The sequence below is a fragment of the Chenopodium quinoa genome, unplaced genomic scaffold (genome assembly GCF_001683475.1).
Source record: "Chenopodium quinoa cultivar QQ74 unplaced genomic scaffold, ASM168347v1, whole genome shotgun sequence".
NCBI lineage: Eukaryota > Viridiplantae > Streptophyta > Magnoliopsida > Caryophyllales > Amaranthaceae > Chenopodium > Chenopodium quinoa.
In genome coordinates this window covers 16,748,628-16,767,177 of record NW_018742204.1, presented here as the reverse complement: position 1 = coordinate 16,767,177, position 18,550 = coordinate 16,748,628, and the positions used below count along the sequence as shown (strand labels likewise).

Here is an 18,550-nt window from a genome sequence, read left to right as displayed (position 1 = left end):
TGTTATTTAATAATATTACGGATGTTCTTTAGATCTGAAAAACAATCATCAATAGAGGAGATCTCAAAAGAATATCGTCATCAACCTTCACGATCCTGGTTTTTTTTTTTTAAAATAAAAATATACGTAGTTAGTGATAATTAATATTAACAATATATATAGAATTAATAAATGATATACTATTTAAAAAAATATTATAATAATTCAAAGAACATACAGAATAAATCAAAGAACATCGAAACAAAGAACATAAAGGATAAAAATAAAGAACATTCATATAATTGTTCAATAATTATTATAACGAACATAAGTACAATTTATAAAGAACACCATCTTCAACATTTGACAAAATATAAAAAACATCATCTTCAACTTTTGACAAAATAAAAGAACATCATCTTCAACCTTTGTCATATGGATCTCAATTTCATAAATATCAAAATTGAAAATAAAAATTGATGTTTTACAATAATCGTGCAAAATAATAACTAAATATAATCAATCTAATAAGAAAAATTCTGAAATTAAAATCATAACAAATAAAATCAAATTACCTTTTCCGATTCATCGATTACAATGTCCTCATAATTTGCTCTGTATTTTTCTCTCTACAAAATTCTTTACGTATAAACTTTGTTCTTTCTTAATTCGAAATTGAAATATGGTGATATTTAATTTTGAAAGTTATGAAAAAATGGATAATATCACATTCAATCCCATGAATTGTGGAAGAGATTGAATTATTTTTTTTTTTTAAAATAACAAACTGACAACTTGCAAATGAAATATTAAAAACGCATCATTGGTACACCCTAGTGTACTATGAAATTTTCATTTCCTGATTATACAAAAAAAAAAAAAAAAAAGGGTTTTCGGTCTGGACCGAAAAATCTGGTTTAAACCCGGACCAGACCGAAAACCGAATCAGACCATTGTTAAGGACTGGGACCAGACCTGGATATTCTGTTTCGGGTCTAGTTTGGTTCGGGTCCGGTTTTCGGTCTGGGCATTTTATGTACACCCCTAGATACACATACAACCATTGTAAATTGTCCTTACATGCAATACCATTAAAAAATGGACACATCATCAAAAGAGGGGAGAAAATTAGGAGTCAAATATAAATTGAATTTAAGGAAACTTGGGCCCATAGCCAATAAAAACATGACAAATTAAAATTGTATGTAGGTACCATCTACAACAATTATATGTGTAGCCTTTACTTGGATTGTGAGGTTGCACCCAAAAATTCAACTGACAACAACCCCCAACCGTACCCCATGAATCAAGATTGGTTGCAACGATACAACACACTGGGAAGGATCATCATGGGCCGAGTCATTAGTTTGTTATATTGGGTCATAATACTTTTCATGTAGGTTCGAATCATATATTATCAATTCAAGTCAGTTAATTGTTATTTAACATCCAATTGAGTTCGATTTGTACTAGAGATCACATATTTCGTCCATTATTCGAGTACATATTGGATATCGTATGATGTATGATCAACTCAAACTAAGTTCACTGGTCAAATCCATTTTTGAGAAATCTATCTATACAAGATTATTTTGCACATCAAAAATTGATTTTGGCTACTCCCATAGTTCTATGTAGGGAGGGCATTCAAGAGTAAATATTGCGTTTTTTTTAAGAGAAGGGCAAAGCCTTAACAGAGGAAAAGAAAATTAAAATCCAAAATAAAAAACAGACCTAAGCTAGAAACGAAAGCAAAACATAACAATTACTAATGCCACAAGGCTTATTCGAAGCAAGGAAAATAAACTATTAAGGGACCAATCTTGGCTATACAATACCATTCAGGTTCTTCAATAAAAACGGCATGAAAGTTCTTTATGATCACTTTTAAAAGTAAACCTCTTATTCATAATCTCGTCATAATTAGCTAACGATTAGCCTCTCTAAGTCTCTATAGTAATGAAAAATGCTAATTACCCAATTCATAATTAGGAGTGTCAAAATCAATTTTTGTTGTGCTTAAATCACCTTCTTATCTACTCATAACATCGAAACATAATTTCAGAGGAGTGAGGGGATGGAGGGATGGTTGGTCCCTCCATCTCCCCCCATGTGATGGAGGTTCGACTCCTCACAGCCCCATTCCTATGATAGGATGGGGCCCCCTCCCCGTAGTTTACCAGTTAAAAAAAAAAATAAAAAAAAATTCGAAACATAATTTCATTCTCGGATATAGAAAAGACACCCTCCCATGTCCCATCATGGCATCTTCACCCCTGGTCCCTACAAGTCTTCCAAAATGCCATCTTCCAATCACAAAACTTTAAACAAAACCATTGCATGATTTGCAATCTTCCTTATTTAATTCTCCTCGTATATTCTCCTCCTCTTCTGCTAGCTGTTGATGCAAATACATCTACCCAATCATCATCATCAATTCATCAACTCCACATTCACAAACAAAATTGGCAGTTAAGCCCAATAAACTAACAGCTCATATTACCCAAATCCATTTCCCAAAAAAATTCCCAAATTTCCCCCCTATATATAGATGATTATGATGAAATCTAAACCCCCAATTCTTCCTATAACCAATAATCACAATAACAATAATCATATTAACCCATCTTCATCATTTCTGGGTTCTTCAACAATGTTTGTTCAAAGATCTAATTATGAATTACCCACTTCCCATCTTTTAATTTCTCAAATTGATGATGATTATAATTCTAATTCCATTGAAAAAAAACCCCTTCTTTCTAGAGCTTTTAGCTTTGCCGGAGGATCACCCCCTTCAACCACCCAACAACAGCGCCGCCGCCGAAGCGCTAGCGATGATAATCTGCATTTGATTTCTAATGGGGAGGAGAATGAGGGTGAATCTGTTGCCACCAGTGTTGAACATGCTGCTGCTGAGACTTTTTTGATCACTCGTCTCAGTTTTAAGCTTCTTGGTTATCTGGGGTACTTTCCTTGATTTTTCTATTTGTTTCTTCGAATTTTATAATTTCTATATTTGGGTAATGTTGGTTTTAGTTGATAGTTTTATGGGTTTCTCTTTGTTGAAGTGATTGTAAGTTCTTAAGGGTTAATTATTCAAAATTTTAAGTATGACTTGGATGATTAATAAGTTTGGATTTATAAAATTTGTTTCAATTGGTTTTGTTTCTAGTTTTGGGTAATGTTGATATTAGTTGATAGTTTTATGTGGTGCTTTTTGTTAAATAGTAAGTTTATTTGATCTATGATTGCTGGTTGGTTATTGAATTATTGAGTGTTTTAGGAATTAATTATTCAAATGTTTTGAGTGGAAGTTGGACGATTCGTTACTCAAGGAATTTGCTTGAAGTATATGATGTTTTGTTTTGACACTTTGAGATGTATATGACGCTTTGGAATTTGGATTTTACTTGAAGTATATGATGTTTTGGAATTTGGATAGATGGCAATTTTAGAAATGCAGATATATTTGTGTGAGTTGCTTGTACTCGAGTCTAAGTAACATATGGTGTTTAGCGAATAAATAGTGTGTAGGATTCTTTGGTCTCTGCAGAGGTGGCCTTTAAGCAACAATAATTAGAAAGCAAAGAGGATTTTTAATGACCTAGCATAATATACCTTTTGGTTCATGTAGTCGATCCCACTTATGGGATTGAGGCTTTGATTGATTGATTGATAGCATAATCTACCTTTTGACACTGTTGAGAGCTTGAATCGCACACTGTTAGGTGGTTTAAAGGATGGCAATAAGACATGTCTCTTCTGTGGATTTATTTATATCCAAACTAAGGTGAACTATTAGTGAATCATTTTTCTTTTTTGCATTTTTGTTCGATTACCTCATCTTCTTTGGAATATAACATATGCCCTTAGTCCTGTTTTAGAGGATATTTTGTCTGTTTTTGCTTGTCCTACATTTTCTGAGCTGTTAGTATAATCCTTTTTTGTTTTGGTTAAATATAGAAAAAAAATCTTCTTATTAAGATGGAATCTTCAGTAATCTGTATAATGGGTATAAAGCTTCTTCCTAGTTTCTAACCATAATTAATAGCCTTATCTTTATTATACTTGAAATAGAGGTTCATGCAATCCATGAGCAAATCTAACAAAGTCCCCAACTCCCTATGTGCAAGGCCACTGATGTTAATTAGTGGTTGTATGATGAACGAGGATAGCTATGTTTTTTAGATGATATAGCTATGATTGTTTGCATTTTGTTATATGGTACAGTGACGTCCCTTATATAATGCTGTCAATGAATTTATGCAGTGGTGTTGGATGTAAAGATTTGTTGACTTATGCTATATATATATATAATTGTCGATAAAACTAGCTTGTTTGTCTCTGAAAAACTTTTCCAGAGCTGCCATGTCACCTGAAACTGAAGCGTTCTTTCTTTTTTTTCTTTTTTTTTTGTCTTGGCTTTGATGGAGGGGTAATTTAATTTCAATGGGAACAGATTGTTACACTTGAAATGCTGTCATAAGGTTTAATGGTATCTGAAATATGAAGTGGCATGCCTTTTGGGCGTGGTGTATTGAACTATTGATTAGATGATTACACCATGGCTTCGTGATGGCCTGTGAACATTAGAGATGATGTATGCATAATAAGCTAATAACCTGTAAATACACTGGAACTTCTAGATTGATGATGCATGTTGGGCTTCTAGGGTTGATGTTTTTTCACTTTCTCTGTTTGCAAACTTATGCTATGATTGTAATCATCTCTGCTTCTATTCCATGCTTATTTTTACTTTTTCCAGGGTAGGTTACAGATGGATCATAAGATTCTTCGCTCTTGGTTGTTATGCCATTTTCTTGATGCCTGGTTTTATTCAAGGTTTGTCCATGAAAGATAGGGTTTATGTAATTGTTTATACTTATGAAGTATGTTGGATTTATTATCTGTGTATTGTTTTCTTTCTGAACCATGGTAATCACCCTCATACAGTTGGCTATAAGTATTTTTGTTCAAGTCGTATCCGCAGAGGTATAGTCTATGGTGATCAACCTAGAAACAGGTGTGTAAGCATTTATTACTAATTTTGCTTGACTTTCTACTGGTTCAGAACATTTTCTTTATTTGTTGATTTTTGAAATGAAGCTAATGCTGAGAATTTGGCAGTCTTGATCTATACTTGCCCAAGAATAACAATGGGCCAAAGCCAGTTGTTGCATTTGTAACGGGTGGAGCCTGGATTATTGGGTGAGCTTTCTAAGAATCTCTATGATACCCGGCTATACCTTTGCATATGAGATACTCTGTATATAAAAGAGGCTTGCGCTAGTTATTACTGTTTTGTCCCCTGTTTTAAATTCTTGCTCAGTTGTTCTCCCCAAGTTAGCATTTCTAATGTATGTAGGGTGACATTTCAGTTTTTATATGTGCCGTGGCGTAAAATAAAATTATTTGTAGAACTGTTGTTTCAGGTTAGAAGTCAGGATTTTTCACCATGGACAAATGATTATTATTGTCAAACTTTACGTAAATTTAGGCATTGTAAATGTGCACCAGTTTTTTTTTTTCTTTCTTTCTCCTATTACTGTCAGGTTCTTTTTAAAATAAGTATTTACCCTTAAAGTCTTTCCTTGTTTTTAATCACAAAATTTACTGCCTTCGTCCCAAATAGTTTGTGTCCTTTCCTTTCTCCATCCCATATCTGTAATGACCTCAAATCCACTAGACCTTTTAGGGGTAGGGACTCCCTTATCTTTCTCCCACTCCTAAGGGATCAGGGGGATGACAGGAACTGTGGACTAAATGTAACCACATTCAATTTTTAGCACAAAACAACCACATTAATACCATTACAGTAATTCTTTGAATATAAATTTTGAAGTAGAAGACTTAAGATAGTAAGATGCTAATGGTGAAAGATAAGCTGTGATTCAGACTCTGTTGTTGATTTAAATGCCTAAGTATTATTTGTGCTTTGAAGTTAATGTCACTGTTAATGCAGTTACAAAGCATGGGGTTCTCTTCTGGGGCAACAATTATCTGATAGAGACATCATTGTTGCATGCATTGATTATAGGTATGTGATTTCAAGAATACTTATAGCTCCTCGAATTGATGCTGTTGGAAATGGTTTTTCATACACTTGCTGCAATTTGTGTATGTAATTTATAGATTTAAATTATTTTCTGTTGCATAATTTGCTTCACAAATTCATTTATCTGGATGTACTATTTATAGAAGAAAAATAGAAAGGAAATAAAAATTAAAAAAAATCATATGAACCATAGTAATAAAAGTACTAAGAGAAACCAAAAAAAAAAAAGGATATCAAAGTGGAAAAGGAATTTATGCATTGTGGTAGTAAAACTTGGCAATAATGTTTTGAATTTCTGTGTTTACTGAGTATTGCTTGAATTTCATAATGATTGTGCTGCTGTAAACACATGCATCCAGAAATTTTCCTCAGGGTACAATGAGTGATATGATAGAAGATGCTTCCCGTGGAATATCATTCGTCTGCAACAATATCGAAGAATATGGAGGTGATCCTAACAGGTAATACGGTCAACATAAATCATTGTAGTAGACAGTAGACTGCTGGTTAAATTTTTAAATTTCCTCTTTTTTTTAACCCCGAATGATTTCTACTTTATTTGGACTAGTGATTTACTGATTTATTTTTCTCCTCCACATTGCAGGATATATTTGATGGGGCAGTCAGCTGGTGCTCATATTTCAGCTTGCACTCTTGTTGAGCAAGCTATCAAAGAGGCAGGTGGTGAAGGAGAAAGTGTTTCTTGGAGTGTTTCACAGATAAGAGCTTATTTTGGATTATCAGGAGGGTATGTATGCGCTTGCATTTGATTGTGCAGATTAATAACCGACTTCATTGAACTTTATACTAAGGTAGAATAATTGATAACTGGTATAGAATCATAAATCCTTCCATTTATTTGATAAACTTATATTCAAGTAATTGACTGATGTTTTCCTCATAATTTTTTGATTGGTTTGGCATCTTTCTATGATAATTAAAATCCTTTCGTTCCCCCAGTCAAAATCCAATGCATAAATTCAAACATGATTCATGAGCTAATGAATGCCTGTCTGTGCTGCAAATTAATTTGCAAGTAAAGTTGCCTGGTTGGCATGCCTTTATTAGAGTGTATGGCAGAGGCCTGATGTCAATATTGATCACTTATATATCACTTAGGGCCTGAAACAAAGTAACTAATCTTCCAACGTCAAGTGTTATCTCTAAAACATTAGCTGGGAACTACTTGAGATCTGAAAGACATTTCAAAATTTTATTGTCATTTTTAACTTCAAAGGATATGTATTTGATCTAAATCAAACTTATTCTTGTTCTATGCAGTATACTAATTACCGTCATGTATAACCACTAATTACCGTCATGTATACTAATTAACCAGTAAAGGAAAGTCCAGTTAAATCATAATGTTGCATCAGCTGTTAATTTTTCTCCTGTCTAATATTTAAAATTAGTCTATCCTATGGAAGCATATGCACACATAATTTAAAAAGCTAAAAGTTAGTGCTTCCATTGTTTCTCAATTGGGAGTTTCCTTCAAAATCTTCAAAATGAATTGATGATCTTTGTTGATGGTCATTAGTCTCATTACATTGCATGTTCTTAATTTTTTCTGTCACAGCTTCATGGTTATATAATGTCTCTATTCAATTCTTTTTGGCCTTGCACTTTTGAGTTACAAGACTAATTGTGCCTTCAGATACTGTATTTGTGAATGCTTCTTTCTAGATCAATCGAGTGAAACATTCTTTGCTTAAACTGTGTTTTGGAGCAAACTCATTATTCATTTTGTTTGGAAGAAAGCTTGTCTGATTTTGATTGTATCAACCTACTTTAGTTGATTCTTATGATTTCAATCACTTTTCAGGTATAATTTGCTAAATCTAGTTGATCACTTCCACAGTAGAGGTTTATACCGTTCCATTTTTTTGAGGTTAGGCGCATGTCTCTCCTTAAATTTGTTATAATGCTTACATGGAGCCTTATCTAACCTCTGGTTTAGTATAATGGGTGGGGAGCATTCGTTGCGGCATTACTCGCCTGAAGTCGTGGTGCAGGATCCAAATGTTAGAAGTGCAGTTTCAATATTACCTCCAATGACCCTATTCCATGGGACTGGTGACTATTCCATTCCATCAGACGCTAGGTATCTCTCTCCCTCATCTCACCACTCACCTAATTTTTCAAAATTGTGTATACAGTAAAGTGCTGGCTATTCGTGGCTATTATGCTAACTCTGAACACTTGCACAGTCATTTTTAACTAACTTCAAAAGATGAGATTATCGATTAGGATAATAATAATAACACTATTGTTACTTTCAATTCAAACTACCTTCCCATCGACCTCCATATGTACCCATTATCGCTCCTCTAATAAATAATTTTCCAGTCAGTCTACCATTTTCAATGTAACAATCTGTTCATAATTTTTCTTATTAAAAAGCTACTGGTCCATCTTTTTTGCTTTATTTGTACTATTTATTCCCCTGGTTCTCTGGGTTAATAATCTCAACTTGGCATCTTTCAGCGTAAAATTTTCCGAAACACTGCAAGGACTTGGCGTAGAAGCTCAAGCAATATTGTATGAAGGAAAGACTCATACTGATGTTTTTCTCCAGGTAAATTTTTACTGTTAGCAGTCTTCTTAGTTCTTAGTGATAGTGTCCTACCCTGGTGCTGAATTGTTAGTCCTTCGCATTTTCTGTACATATTTCCATCATCCGTTTCATTTTAGGTCTCAACTTTATCAAGATCTTTTACTGAATTTGCTACTTTCATTGGCGGACCTATGTGTATAAATGATTTATAAATCATTGTATTAAATTTTTTTTTTCTCAAATAACTTGGCATTAAAAAAAAATAAATAAAAATTCTCTCGATATTTTGTTAATAGTATAGCTAGTTTTGGAATTAGAATTTATAAATAGCCATTTTGGTAAATAGTTTTGCTAAAGTAGCGAATCTGGTAAAACATCCTTTATTTGAGGCTTGTTAGTGCTCTATATCTGGTAATATTCCCTCTGCCCTCACTCATGATATGCCTATTCGGCTTTTCCACAAACGAATTACTCCTTACCATTAATATTCGACTGTTATACTTGTTATTAGTCATCATGGTTAATATCAGACCATATATGCTGTACATAAGGTAGTAACTAAGTTATTTAAGGTGCATTTTTTAAATCCTTATAAGGAAAAATACATGATGTTTTTAGTAAGTTTCAAACCAACCCTTATTTTCCATTAGGCTTTTTCCCTGTAATTTAATAATAGACTCAGATAATACTGAGATATATGTCGCACATTGAAAGCCTTTCTATTACGAGTTGGCATGCAACAACATTGAGCGTCCACTACTTACTATATAAATCGCGGTTTTCTGTACTTCCTGTACATACTCTCTGGATCTTGTTATCTCTTCTACTCTCCTCTCCTCCTCTTATGTATTGGAAGAGCTATTAGGACTAGAGTATGAGGTTGGCTGATTTTCTATCAACTTGTGTCGTGTATCTGCTGCAATATTTTAATTTCTGCACTCTGCTTATTAGGATCCAATGAGGGGTGGTAATGACCCAATGTTTGAAGATTTAGTTGCTATAATTCATGCCGAAGATGAAGAAGCACTTGCCAAAGATGCAATGGCACCTCAAAGGAAACGCCTTGTACCAGAGTTTATGTTGAAATTGGCTCGTGCTGTTAGTCCCTTCTAATTGTTTTAGAAATTTATTTTACAATTTGAAGAAACCAGATGTCATACCATTAGTTCAGCTGTTTTTTAGCAGCCATTCTTTGTATATAGTTGTAATTTGAGCTCTATATGGACTACCGAATTAGGCCTTAATTTTGTATACTAGATCTGATAAGAATCGGTGATCTAATGTAATCAGTTTTTTTTTTGGAAATATTCAACTCTAGACTCAATTTACTGGTTAGCCGTCATCACTGGATCACTCGTTAATGCATCTTGATATACCAGTATTTTTTTTTTTGTTCTCTTTGCTGAAGGTGTAAAATGACTATATTCACTTGAAAAGCGTCACATTGTTTTTGAGTTATATACACTACTAGGTACTGAACTTTGCAAAATGTATCAGGCAAGGTACTGAACTTTCATTTGTATCAGGCAAGGTACTTAAGGGAGAGTACTAAACTTTCTCACCTACAACAACCGGTTAACAACCAAAAAAAAAAAAAAAGGAAAAAATAAAATTCTGACAAAATTTATGGAAGGTACCGAACTTTCAATTTTTTCCAAAAATGTCTGTTGCAGCTCCATTGAAGGTCTGTTCCAAAAACCTTCCTTCATCTTTGAGCTGTCAATAATTTCATAATTAATACTCCGTATAAAAAATTAAACCACAATCGAATATTATGCGATTCAATAAACTTCAAATGCGATTCTGGGTATAGCTCGGTACACAAATATCTCTGCATTGAAATTTAAATACAATAATTAATAATAACACAATCAAATAAAATCTCATTAATTATAACAAACTAATTAACCCCAAATTACAATAATTAACCATAAAAAAATCATTAACTTACATGATAGACTTGAGACTTAGGGTTTAGAGGAAGCCAAAATTTGAAGGTTATTGAAACCCACATCTGCAAAGTCCATCTTCCGATTTCCACCATACAAAAATTGACAGGAGGAATTAAAACATCATCATCTTCTATTCTCTCTCCTCCTTTTTTGCCACCATCTTCAACCTTCTTTTTCTTCTCCTTTTTCTACTGCTTTTTCCCACAATGTTACGCTCATTCTTCAAGAATTTTATATAATTATTAAGTTTTATTGATTGGAAAATTACTCATAAATAATTTGCAGACGAAAAGAAGAAAGGGGCAATTATCAAGAGCAGCAACTACAAGAATAACCCTAACAAGTAATCGAATTGTTATCGAAAATTAATTCCCACATTATTTATAATAGAGGCAAATTAATGAAAATTTTATACTTGTATAAGAAAACCCCATAAAATAATCCAAATTAAATTGGGGTTGTAAAACGAAGGAGAAGATAAGATAGAGAAAGTTGGATGAAAGAAACATAATATTCTAGAGAGAGAAAAAGTTATCCATGATTTTTTTTTTTTTAAAATCAAATAAACCTGTTACAATAGGTTACCAACTGAAAGGTTACCTCCAGTCTAGGTCAAAGTACTCTATTTGATACAAATAAAAGTTCAGTACCTTAATTGATACATTTGGCAAAGTTCAGTACCTTGTAGTGTATATAGCTACATTGTTTTTGTGTTTGTTAGGCTGACACTAATGTTTGCAAGTTACAGCTAAGAATAACACATTACACAACCTCGGCCGGTGGGGGTGCGGGAGGTGGTGTTCTTAAGTACTAGGTGTAATTGGGTCATTCTGCAAGTTCAAAATTGGCAAAGTTGAAGCCATTTTGGGCTTTTTAATAGCTAAAACGAGCGTAAAATGGAAAGTGTATAAAAAGGAGGTTAAAACTGAAAATACATACTTTGTATATGAATTGTGATTGATATTATTGGTGTATTTTTTTATTAAACGCATGGTTGCAAAACTAATACAAAGTACTCCCTTTGAAAGAGGGTTAAGTTTGCTCTTTTAGGAGATCCCTTTTGATGATTACGTTTCAATTATTTTTCACATTTTCCTCCATACATAATTTCCATGCAAAATGCAACTATTCCATTTATCAAAATATTTAATATTCTTATTTTCAAAGTTAATTTAATGACTGAATACTTTATATATGTGATATCTAATCAATTTTCCACTATCTTATTTTCTCTATTAACGGTATAAAACAACCAAACGTAAACTTTTTTTTTGAGAACGGATGGAGTATTTGACGTAGGGAAAAGTGGGTCATTGACTAATTCTCCCTAGAGCCAAACAAAATTTATAATCACTTAACAAGCCTACATACAAGTATAGAGGTAAGTCAAGGGTTGAACCAATAAGAACGATTATGCTCAAGTACTTTCCATCTACACCTAAGTTAGGTCAAAATCGAAGATGAAGGATAAAGTAAACAAACATCAATCAATAATTACCAAAACAAAGAAATCAAACAAATGAAAAACTAAGGAATGGAGATCAATATGTAATCATGACAATTGCAACAATTTGGGAAGATTAAATCAATCAATGATTGTGAAAACTAATGGTAAGAGCTATCAATTGGAATCAATGAGCTAATCCTCAAGCTAGGTCTCCACTATGAATGACAAACTATGAGAATCACAATTCAAACCAATCAATAGTTATTGTATCCTAAATCGAGTGGTCATGTCATTAGGATCTGCATTGCAATCTAGCATAGTTCTTAAGGCCTAATCAAACTAAGCACATGCAAGCTTCCATTAATCATTTAATTTCAACAATCAATCAACATGATTCCCAAATTAAGCACAATAAATCAATCATACAAGCTAAGTTTGACCCAAACCCTAGCAAGCAACTACTCACTAACAATCATCATTACATCAAAGCAATGCAAGTAGAAGAGATCACATCAAGATTCAATCAAACGGACTACAGCTAATCTAATCAAGAATTAAGCAACAAAACTAAATCAAACAAACATGAAATTAAAGAAAGTAATAAGATGAGATAGAGTAAGAAATGCTCATTGATAATTGAGAAGGTCTTCAATATACAATTGTCACCCTTATATCTTCAATATCTCAAATCACCATTGAAATCCCTCATTTTCTTTCTCTAAAACCACTCGTAAAACTAAGCTTAAAACTAGAGAGAGAAACTCTCAACCTAAACTGAAGATGAAGTCTAATTCAAATCTTAAATTAATTAATGAAGAATTAAAAAGACAAGCTATTTATAGTACAACCAACTACAAAGGAAATAAGGCAAATATCCTGAAGTAGACCCAGTCAGGCACGCCCTCGCAGCCATCGCCACGTCTATGATAATCTGGGTACGGAATAGAGATCAAGTGGTGCGCCTGCGCATGACATATGCGCGGCCCTGATGCGCGACCGCGCAAAGGTCGCGCTACCCTTGCGCTGAGTTCCTACTCTAATCATTTTATAATTTTCTACAGCGCGGGCACCTGCCGTGGTGTTGCGCTGCTTAATTGTCGTGGCCCGTCATTTCCTGTCGTGCATGCCTGCATGTCTGTCATGTGCGCCCGCGCAGCCTAGAGCAGCACACTTATTTGATCTGTGCGTGATGTGAATGTTGCACTCCTCATGATTGTCACTAGGTAGACATTTTCGAAATGAAGTTTATTATAGTGGATTCAACACCATAATTTTTTAAGAGCGTAGGCCCAAGTCTTGTAGTAAACCATCTCTTGCCTTGTGAGCTATACATAAGCTTCCACCTTGCACCATAGGCCTCTTCCAACCCGAAAAATCATCGTGACGGGTCTCAGAAAGATAAAAAAATGAAATAAGGCTAAGCTTTTAATCAGGAAAAAAAAATCTATAATACTAAGGTATAAACAACATAAAATGCTACCAAATGAGTGCCATAAATGACATTTCATCAGTATTTGATAAAAAAAAATGAAAGATAGTTAAATTAATTAAGAAATTTAAAAGATACTCACAATTTAATTCAAAAAGTACTAAAAGAAAGGTAATTCAAAACCAAATTTGCCTTATTTAAAAGTACAAAAAAAAAATAAAATAAAAAAAAAACTCCAACTAGCAATGCATATTTGCATTTCTAGACAATTTTTATTTATTTATTTTTATTTATAATTTATTCCCTCCGATCCTAAAAGAGAGTTACGTTTGTCGTCATTTTAGCGTTCCCCTTAATGGCAACTTTTCAATTATTTCTTGAATTAGAATAAATACTCCGTATATTCACATTGAATCCAAAATTTCCCATTATTTTCATATCTGTAATAGTGCACATTTCCCTCATACATACTCCGTACATATTTTCCATGTAACTATTCCTATTTTTCAAAATACTTTTATAAATCTAATGCACTTATTTCTATTAACAAAGATAATTACATATCCTCAATGCAAATATTTGTATCTAATCATACTTAACTTGAAGAATGAAGGCACACCACATTATACGATACGTAGTATATCATTAACGTTCCATAAATGTGACATCTAATCATTTCTTTCCACTATCTTATTTTTTTTTATTTACGTATAGAACCACCATATATGATTTTCTTTAAGTGACGGAGGAGTAGCTTTTTTAAGGAAGATAACTGAGTATATAGTTTTCTTAACCTATGTGCCAAAAAAAAAAAAAAAAATTCATAACCTTTTCAAGATAATACAACATCCATTATGTTAGAGATGTCATGCCTTAACTTGAAGGCTGAAGCACACCAATTATATAATTTATCTAGAACAATTAGAATATATACTAGTGAAAAAGGTCGTCATAACTATTTTTTAAATACCTGTAGTTCAATTAATTAATTTTTTACCTTTTGAAAATTCTTCATGATGAAGTGACACTTTAATTTATAATTCCTTTTAAATGGTTAAAAGCAAAACTATGCAAAATCCTTGTTAATTAATCATATTCATTTTCGAGTATTAAAATCATGTAACAAAATCGTCTAAAATCTATGTACAAAATTTCATCTCATAATGATTTATACAATGAAAATTGTACATCATCATATATAGATCGAAATTGATGGGTGAGGAAACATCAATTACAAGAAATATGTCCATTGTTAAAATCCCACTATTTGATGTTAACCAACTAAAATAGAAAAGCGTACACATGTACCACGTTACTAGATTGTGCATCAGAAAATAAGTTGTAATAACTTGTACGATAATTTGTATGTATGCATGCAACTAGCTAAATGTTGTACTAAAAAGGACTAAGGTAGTGCTATGTTGCATGTAAATTCAGTAACTTGTCGAGCATATATATGATTTCATTTGCTTACTTCCACTTATAATATGACAATTTCTATCTATTATGTCTGCCAATTTTATGCAAAGTGGTGTCTTTGTCAATGAGGTAATATGTAACAAAAACTATAGTTTTGGAGAGATCAATAATTGGCATATTTGAAGATTTTGTTATTTTGTTTGTGGTGTATGAACTTGTATGTAATCGACTCATCTTAAACACATCTATTTATAGTTATCACTTTGGCTCTTTGCTCGAATTTAGGGCTTGTTCAATGTAACTCAATTTGGCGAGTTGAGGTTAGAGTTAGGAGTTTGATTCTTCGTCCTTTTAAGACTTGGTGACTGACTGACTAGTCTAAATTACTAATGACTGATTAAATCTATATACTTTATTATTAATATTTAAAAACACAAACCAGAGTTGCCACATGTCCTCCTCTCCAATCACCTTTCTCTATTATCATTCTATTTTCTTAGTTTTACAAGGAACTTCTCCAGCTTCCCCCTTTAATTTTCAATAATTGTATGCATTCTATAGCCTCCACTTAAATTCAACAAAATGAATTTTATTAAACTTCTCCTCTTCTCCCTCTATCTTTATATTAAATCTAATCACATTTTATATAATTCATTGACCCCTTATGCAATTTGTGAGTTAAAAAAAAAAATATGAAACATAACTTATGCACAACCCATGTGTAGAACGGGTCCAAAAGCTAGTTAATCTATAAATGACCTCGAACTTTAATTTATTGAATTGTTTAGCTTAATTTTTGAAATAGATGCGAAGGAGGAAATTTGAAGCAACTTTTCATATCAATTCAATGTCCATCAGACCATCACATAGGCCCTAAAAAAACTCATATTAATAATTTTAGTTACTTATTATTAAAATCTTCTATAGTTTAGTTATACAAATTTATGCTCGGTAATTTATTAATACTAATTGATGGAATGTTCCCCAAATTTTAAGGATGTATTTTAACTTTTTTGAAATTTTTTTAAATTATCATCCAAAAATGTATCCATTTTCAAAACAACCACCTGTTTAATTTTTTATTTTATTTTACCACCCCTTAAATTAAAAACTACTCAGATTACCACCCATTTTTAAATTCCGGTGGAATTCTGTTATATGGACCCACCCAACGGCTAGTAACGGCTATATCTAAATATTACAATCAACCCCGTCTTCATCACTCCATCCCCCCCCCTAAACTAATTTATTGAGTACAAGATAACCTAAAACCAAAAGAAAACAACTAAAAAAATCAAGAGCTTGTTGTCTGAATTGTCACTATTACCGATCATCTTCTTCCTTTCATCATTAAGAGTCGTTGGGTGGGACCCATATAAGAAAAATCCACCGAAATATTGAAATGTGTGATAATTTGAGTAGTTTTTGAATTTAAGGGGTGGTAAAATAAAATTTTAACGGGTAGGTTTTTTAAAAATGGATACATTTTTGGATGATAATTTAAAAATTAACCTAACTCTAATAAAATTACGCAATTTAACTGTGTTCCTTATTAGAGATCGACTATTAAGGGTATGAGAGAATGAGTGATAGTGTGTTTGCAAATATAAGTAAGATAATATTGTAGGTGAGGTTTTGGTAATAAAAGTTTATATGGGTTTAAAAAATATAACAAAAACTAAAGTGCAACCAACTAAAAGAAAGGAACGAAAAGAGAAAGCATAAGTGCATAACCAACAAAAGGGACAAAAGTAGAACAATTTTGTGGAATATCACTAGATGCCAATTGTGATTACTTATGCACACCGGTAAAAGTTGGATTTCATAATCAAAAATTTCCAATTAAATGATAATAATAGATAATAGACTAATGATCTTCATGTCAACTATAAGATGTGGATGTAATTGTTTTCTTGCACCATGCAATTAGAAGTTTTTCATGATTGGAGGAATTGAGGCTAGCATATATTTGTCCTTTAACAATTTATGATACCTTTGGAAATTTAAGTCCGCAACACTTTTAAATAATTATGATTATATTAGGCGAATGACGAGTATTATTCACCAAATTCCCACATTTATGTGTTTTCAACCCCTTAAAAAGAACCTTTCAAAAAAAAAAAAAACCCTTAAAAAGAAATAGACTAATTAGTCTAAGGTGCACCCTTGTGCACCTTAAATAGGTGTAACAACGTAGCCCAAAAGCCTAATTACACACAACCCAATTAAATAAAGCCCTAAAACTAAAAAATACGAAAACTGCAATACACCCACCCACACCTAATAAATATAACGTCATTTCCAAACTCAAAAATCTTCTTCTTCTATATGATTTTCTCTTTCCTCTATTTCATTCTTTCACTAAAAAACTGCAAAAACTTCAATGGACATCAGAAAAGAGATGCAAAATCAAAAGGATCCTCCCCAAAAAGTCAATGTTATGTAAATTTCACTTAATTTTGTTTGAATTTATATGATTATCACTTAATTTTGTTTGAATATTGTTCGAAATTTATTACTGGAATTGTCAAAAAAATTAGTGAAATCAAACGGATATTTTATGTTCACATTTCGAAATGCATATGTTTATATTTTGAATTCTTATGTTCATATTTTGAATCCGTTTGTAAACTTTCTGAAATGCTTATATTCACTTTCTAAATTCATATGTTCATATTTTTTTATGTATATGTTCACCTTCTGAAATGCTTAATTATGTCCATACGCATTCAAAAATGAACCACTGCATATGTTCATATTTTGAATTCATATATAGGTTCATATTTTTAATACTTATGAATTATGATGCATATGTTTCATAATCATATTATTTTTATATCTTCAATTTTTTATGTTCATAATAAAATGCCTTATATTCATAATAATATTTTATATGTTCATAATGTAAATATTCATAGTAAATATTTGTTGTTCTCATTAAGTTTGTTTATGCATATCTTCTCTCTCTTAAATGCATATGATCATATTTTTTACGCATATGTTCACCTTTTAAATGGTTATATTCACTTTAAGGAAACCAATGCTTATGTTCATATTTTGAATTGTTATGTTTACTTTCTTAAATGCATATGTTCATATGTTTTATGCTTATGTTCACTTTCTGAAAAGCTAATGTTCACATTTAAGGGAACCTATGCATACGTTCATATTTTGCATGATTATGTAATTATGTTCATTGATAAAAAAAAAATGCAGAAAATCAAATGAAATTCATACACAAATGAAATTGATCGAAGCTAAAAAAAAAACAATTCATATGAATTCAAAAATCAAGTAAACAACCAATTCCATATTGTAAGTAACATATTTTATCGTTAAATCGAAAAAACGAGAAAAATAGAAAAAAAAAACAACAACAAAAAAAACAGAGGAAAAAGGAATTAAAGAAGGAAGGAGAAAAAATAGAGTATAATTTGTAAATTCAAAGATTCATATATACCTTAATCAATCGAAATTAAAGCACAAAATCGTAATTCACACAAAAATTCATACTTAATAACTACTTTCATGTTGTAAGAAATAAATTCAATCAAAAAAGTGTAAAAAAGGGGGAAAATTAAAAAAAACAGAGGAGAGAGAAAATAAAAAAATGAAGGAGAAAAATAAAGGGAAGAAACCTAATGTTCACTTTCTAAAAAGCTAATGTTCATATTGTGTTGTTGTTATACCTATTTCTAGGGGATTTGTTAAA

The 18,550-nt window shown here is 31.9% G+C and overlaps 1 protein-coding gene across 1 annotated transcript; it reads left to right on the top strand.

Moving 5' to 3' along the window:
• The first annotated feature begins 2,277 nt into the window (after nucleotides 1–2,277).
• On the top strand, nucleotides 2,278–9,933 carry LOC110720249 (probable isoprenylcysteine alpha-carbonyl methylesterase ICMEL1). The gene is made up of 11 exons (XM_021899254.1): nucleotides 2,278–2,943; nucleotides 4,745–4,821; nucleotides 4,933–5,002; nucleotides 5,107–5,187; nucleotides 5,942–6,016; nucleotides 6,394–6,495; nucleotides 6,639–6,782; nucleotides 7,860–7,925; nucleotides 7,995–8,138; nucleotides 8,522–8,612; nucleotides 9,543–9,933. The coding sequence occupies exons 1-11, from the start codon at nucleotides 2,531–2,533 to the stop codon at nucleotides 9,702–9,704; spliced, it is 1,425 nt and encodes a 474-aa protein (XP_021754946.1). The 5' UTR covers nucleotides 2,278–2,530; the 3' UTR covers nucleotides 9,705–9,933.
• The last annotated feature ends 8,617 nt before the right edge of the window (nucleotides 9,934–18,550 follow it).

Excerpts from the sequence above, each read along its gene's own strand:
- LOC110720249 (XM_021899254.1), top strand. The coding sequence starts at position 2,531 with ATGATTATGATGAAATCTAAACCCCCAATTCTTCCTATAACCAATAAT. Across the intron at positions 4,822-4,932 it reads GATGCCTGGTTTTATTCAAG|TTGGCTATAAGTATTTTTGT; the intron begins GTTTGTCCATGA and ends ACCCTCATACAG. Across the intron at positions 5,188-5,941 it reads GGTGGAGCCTGGATTATTGG|TTACAAAGCATGGGGTTCTC; the intron begins GTGAGCTTTCTA and ends CTGTTAATGCAG.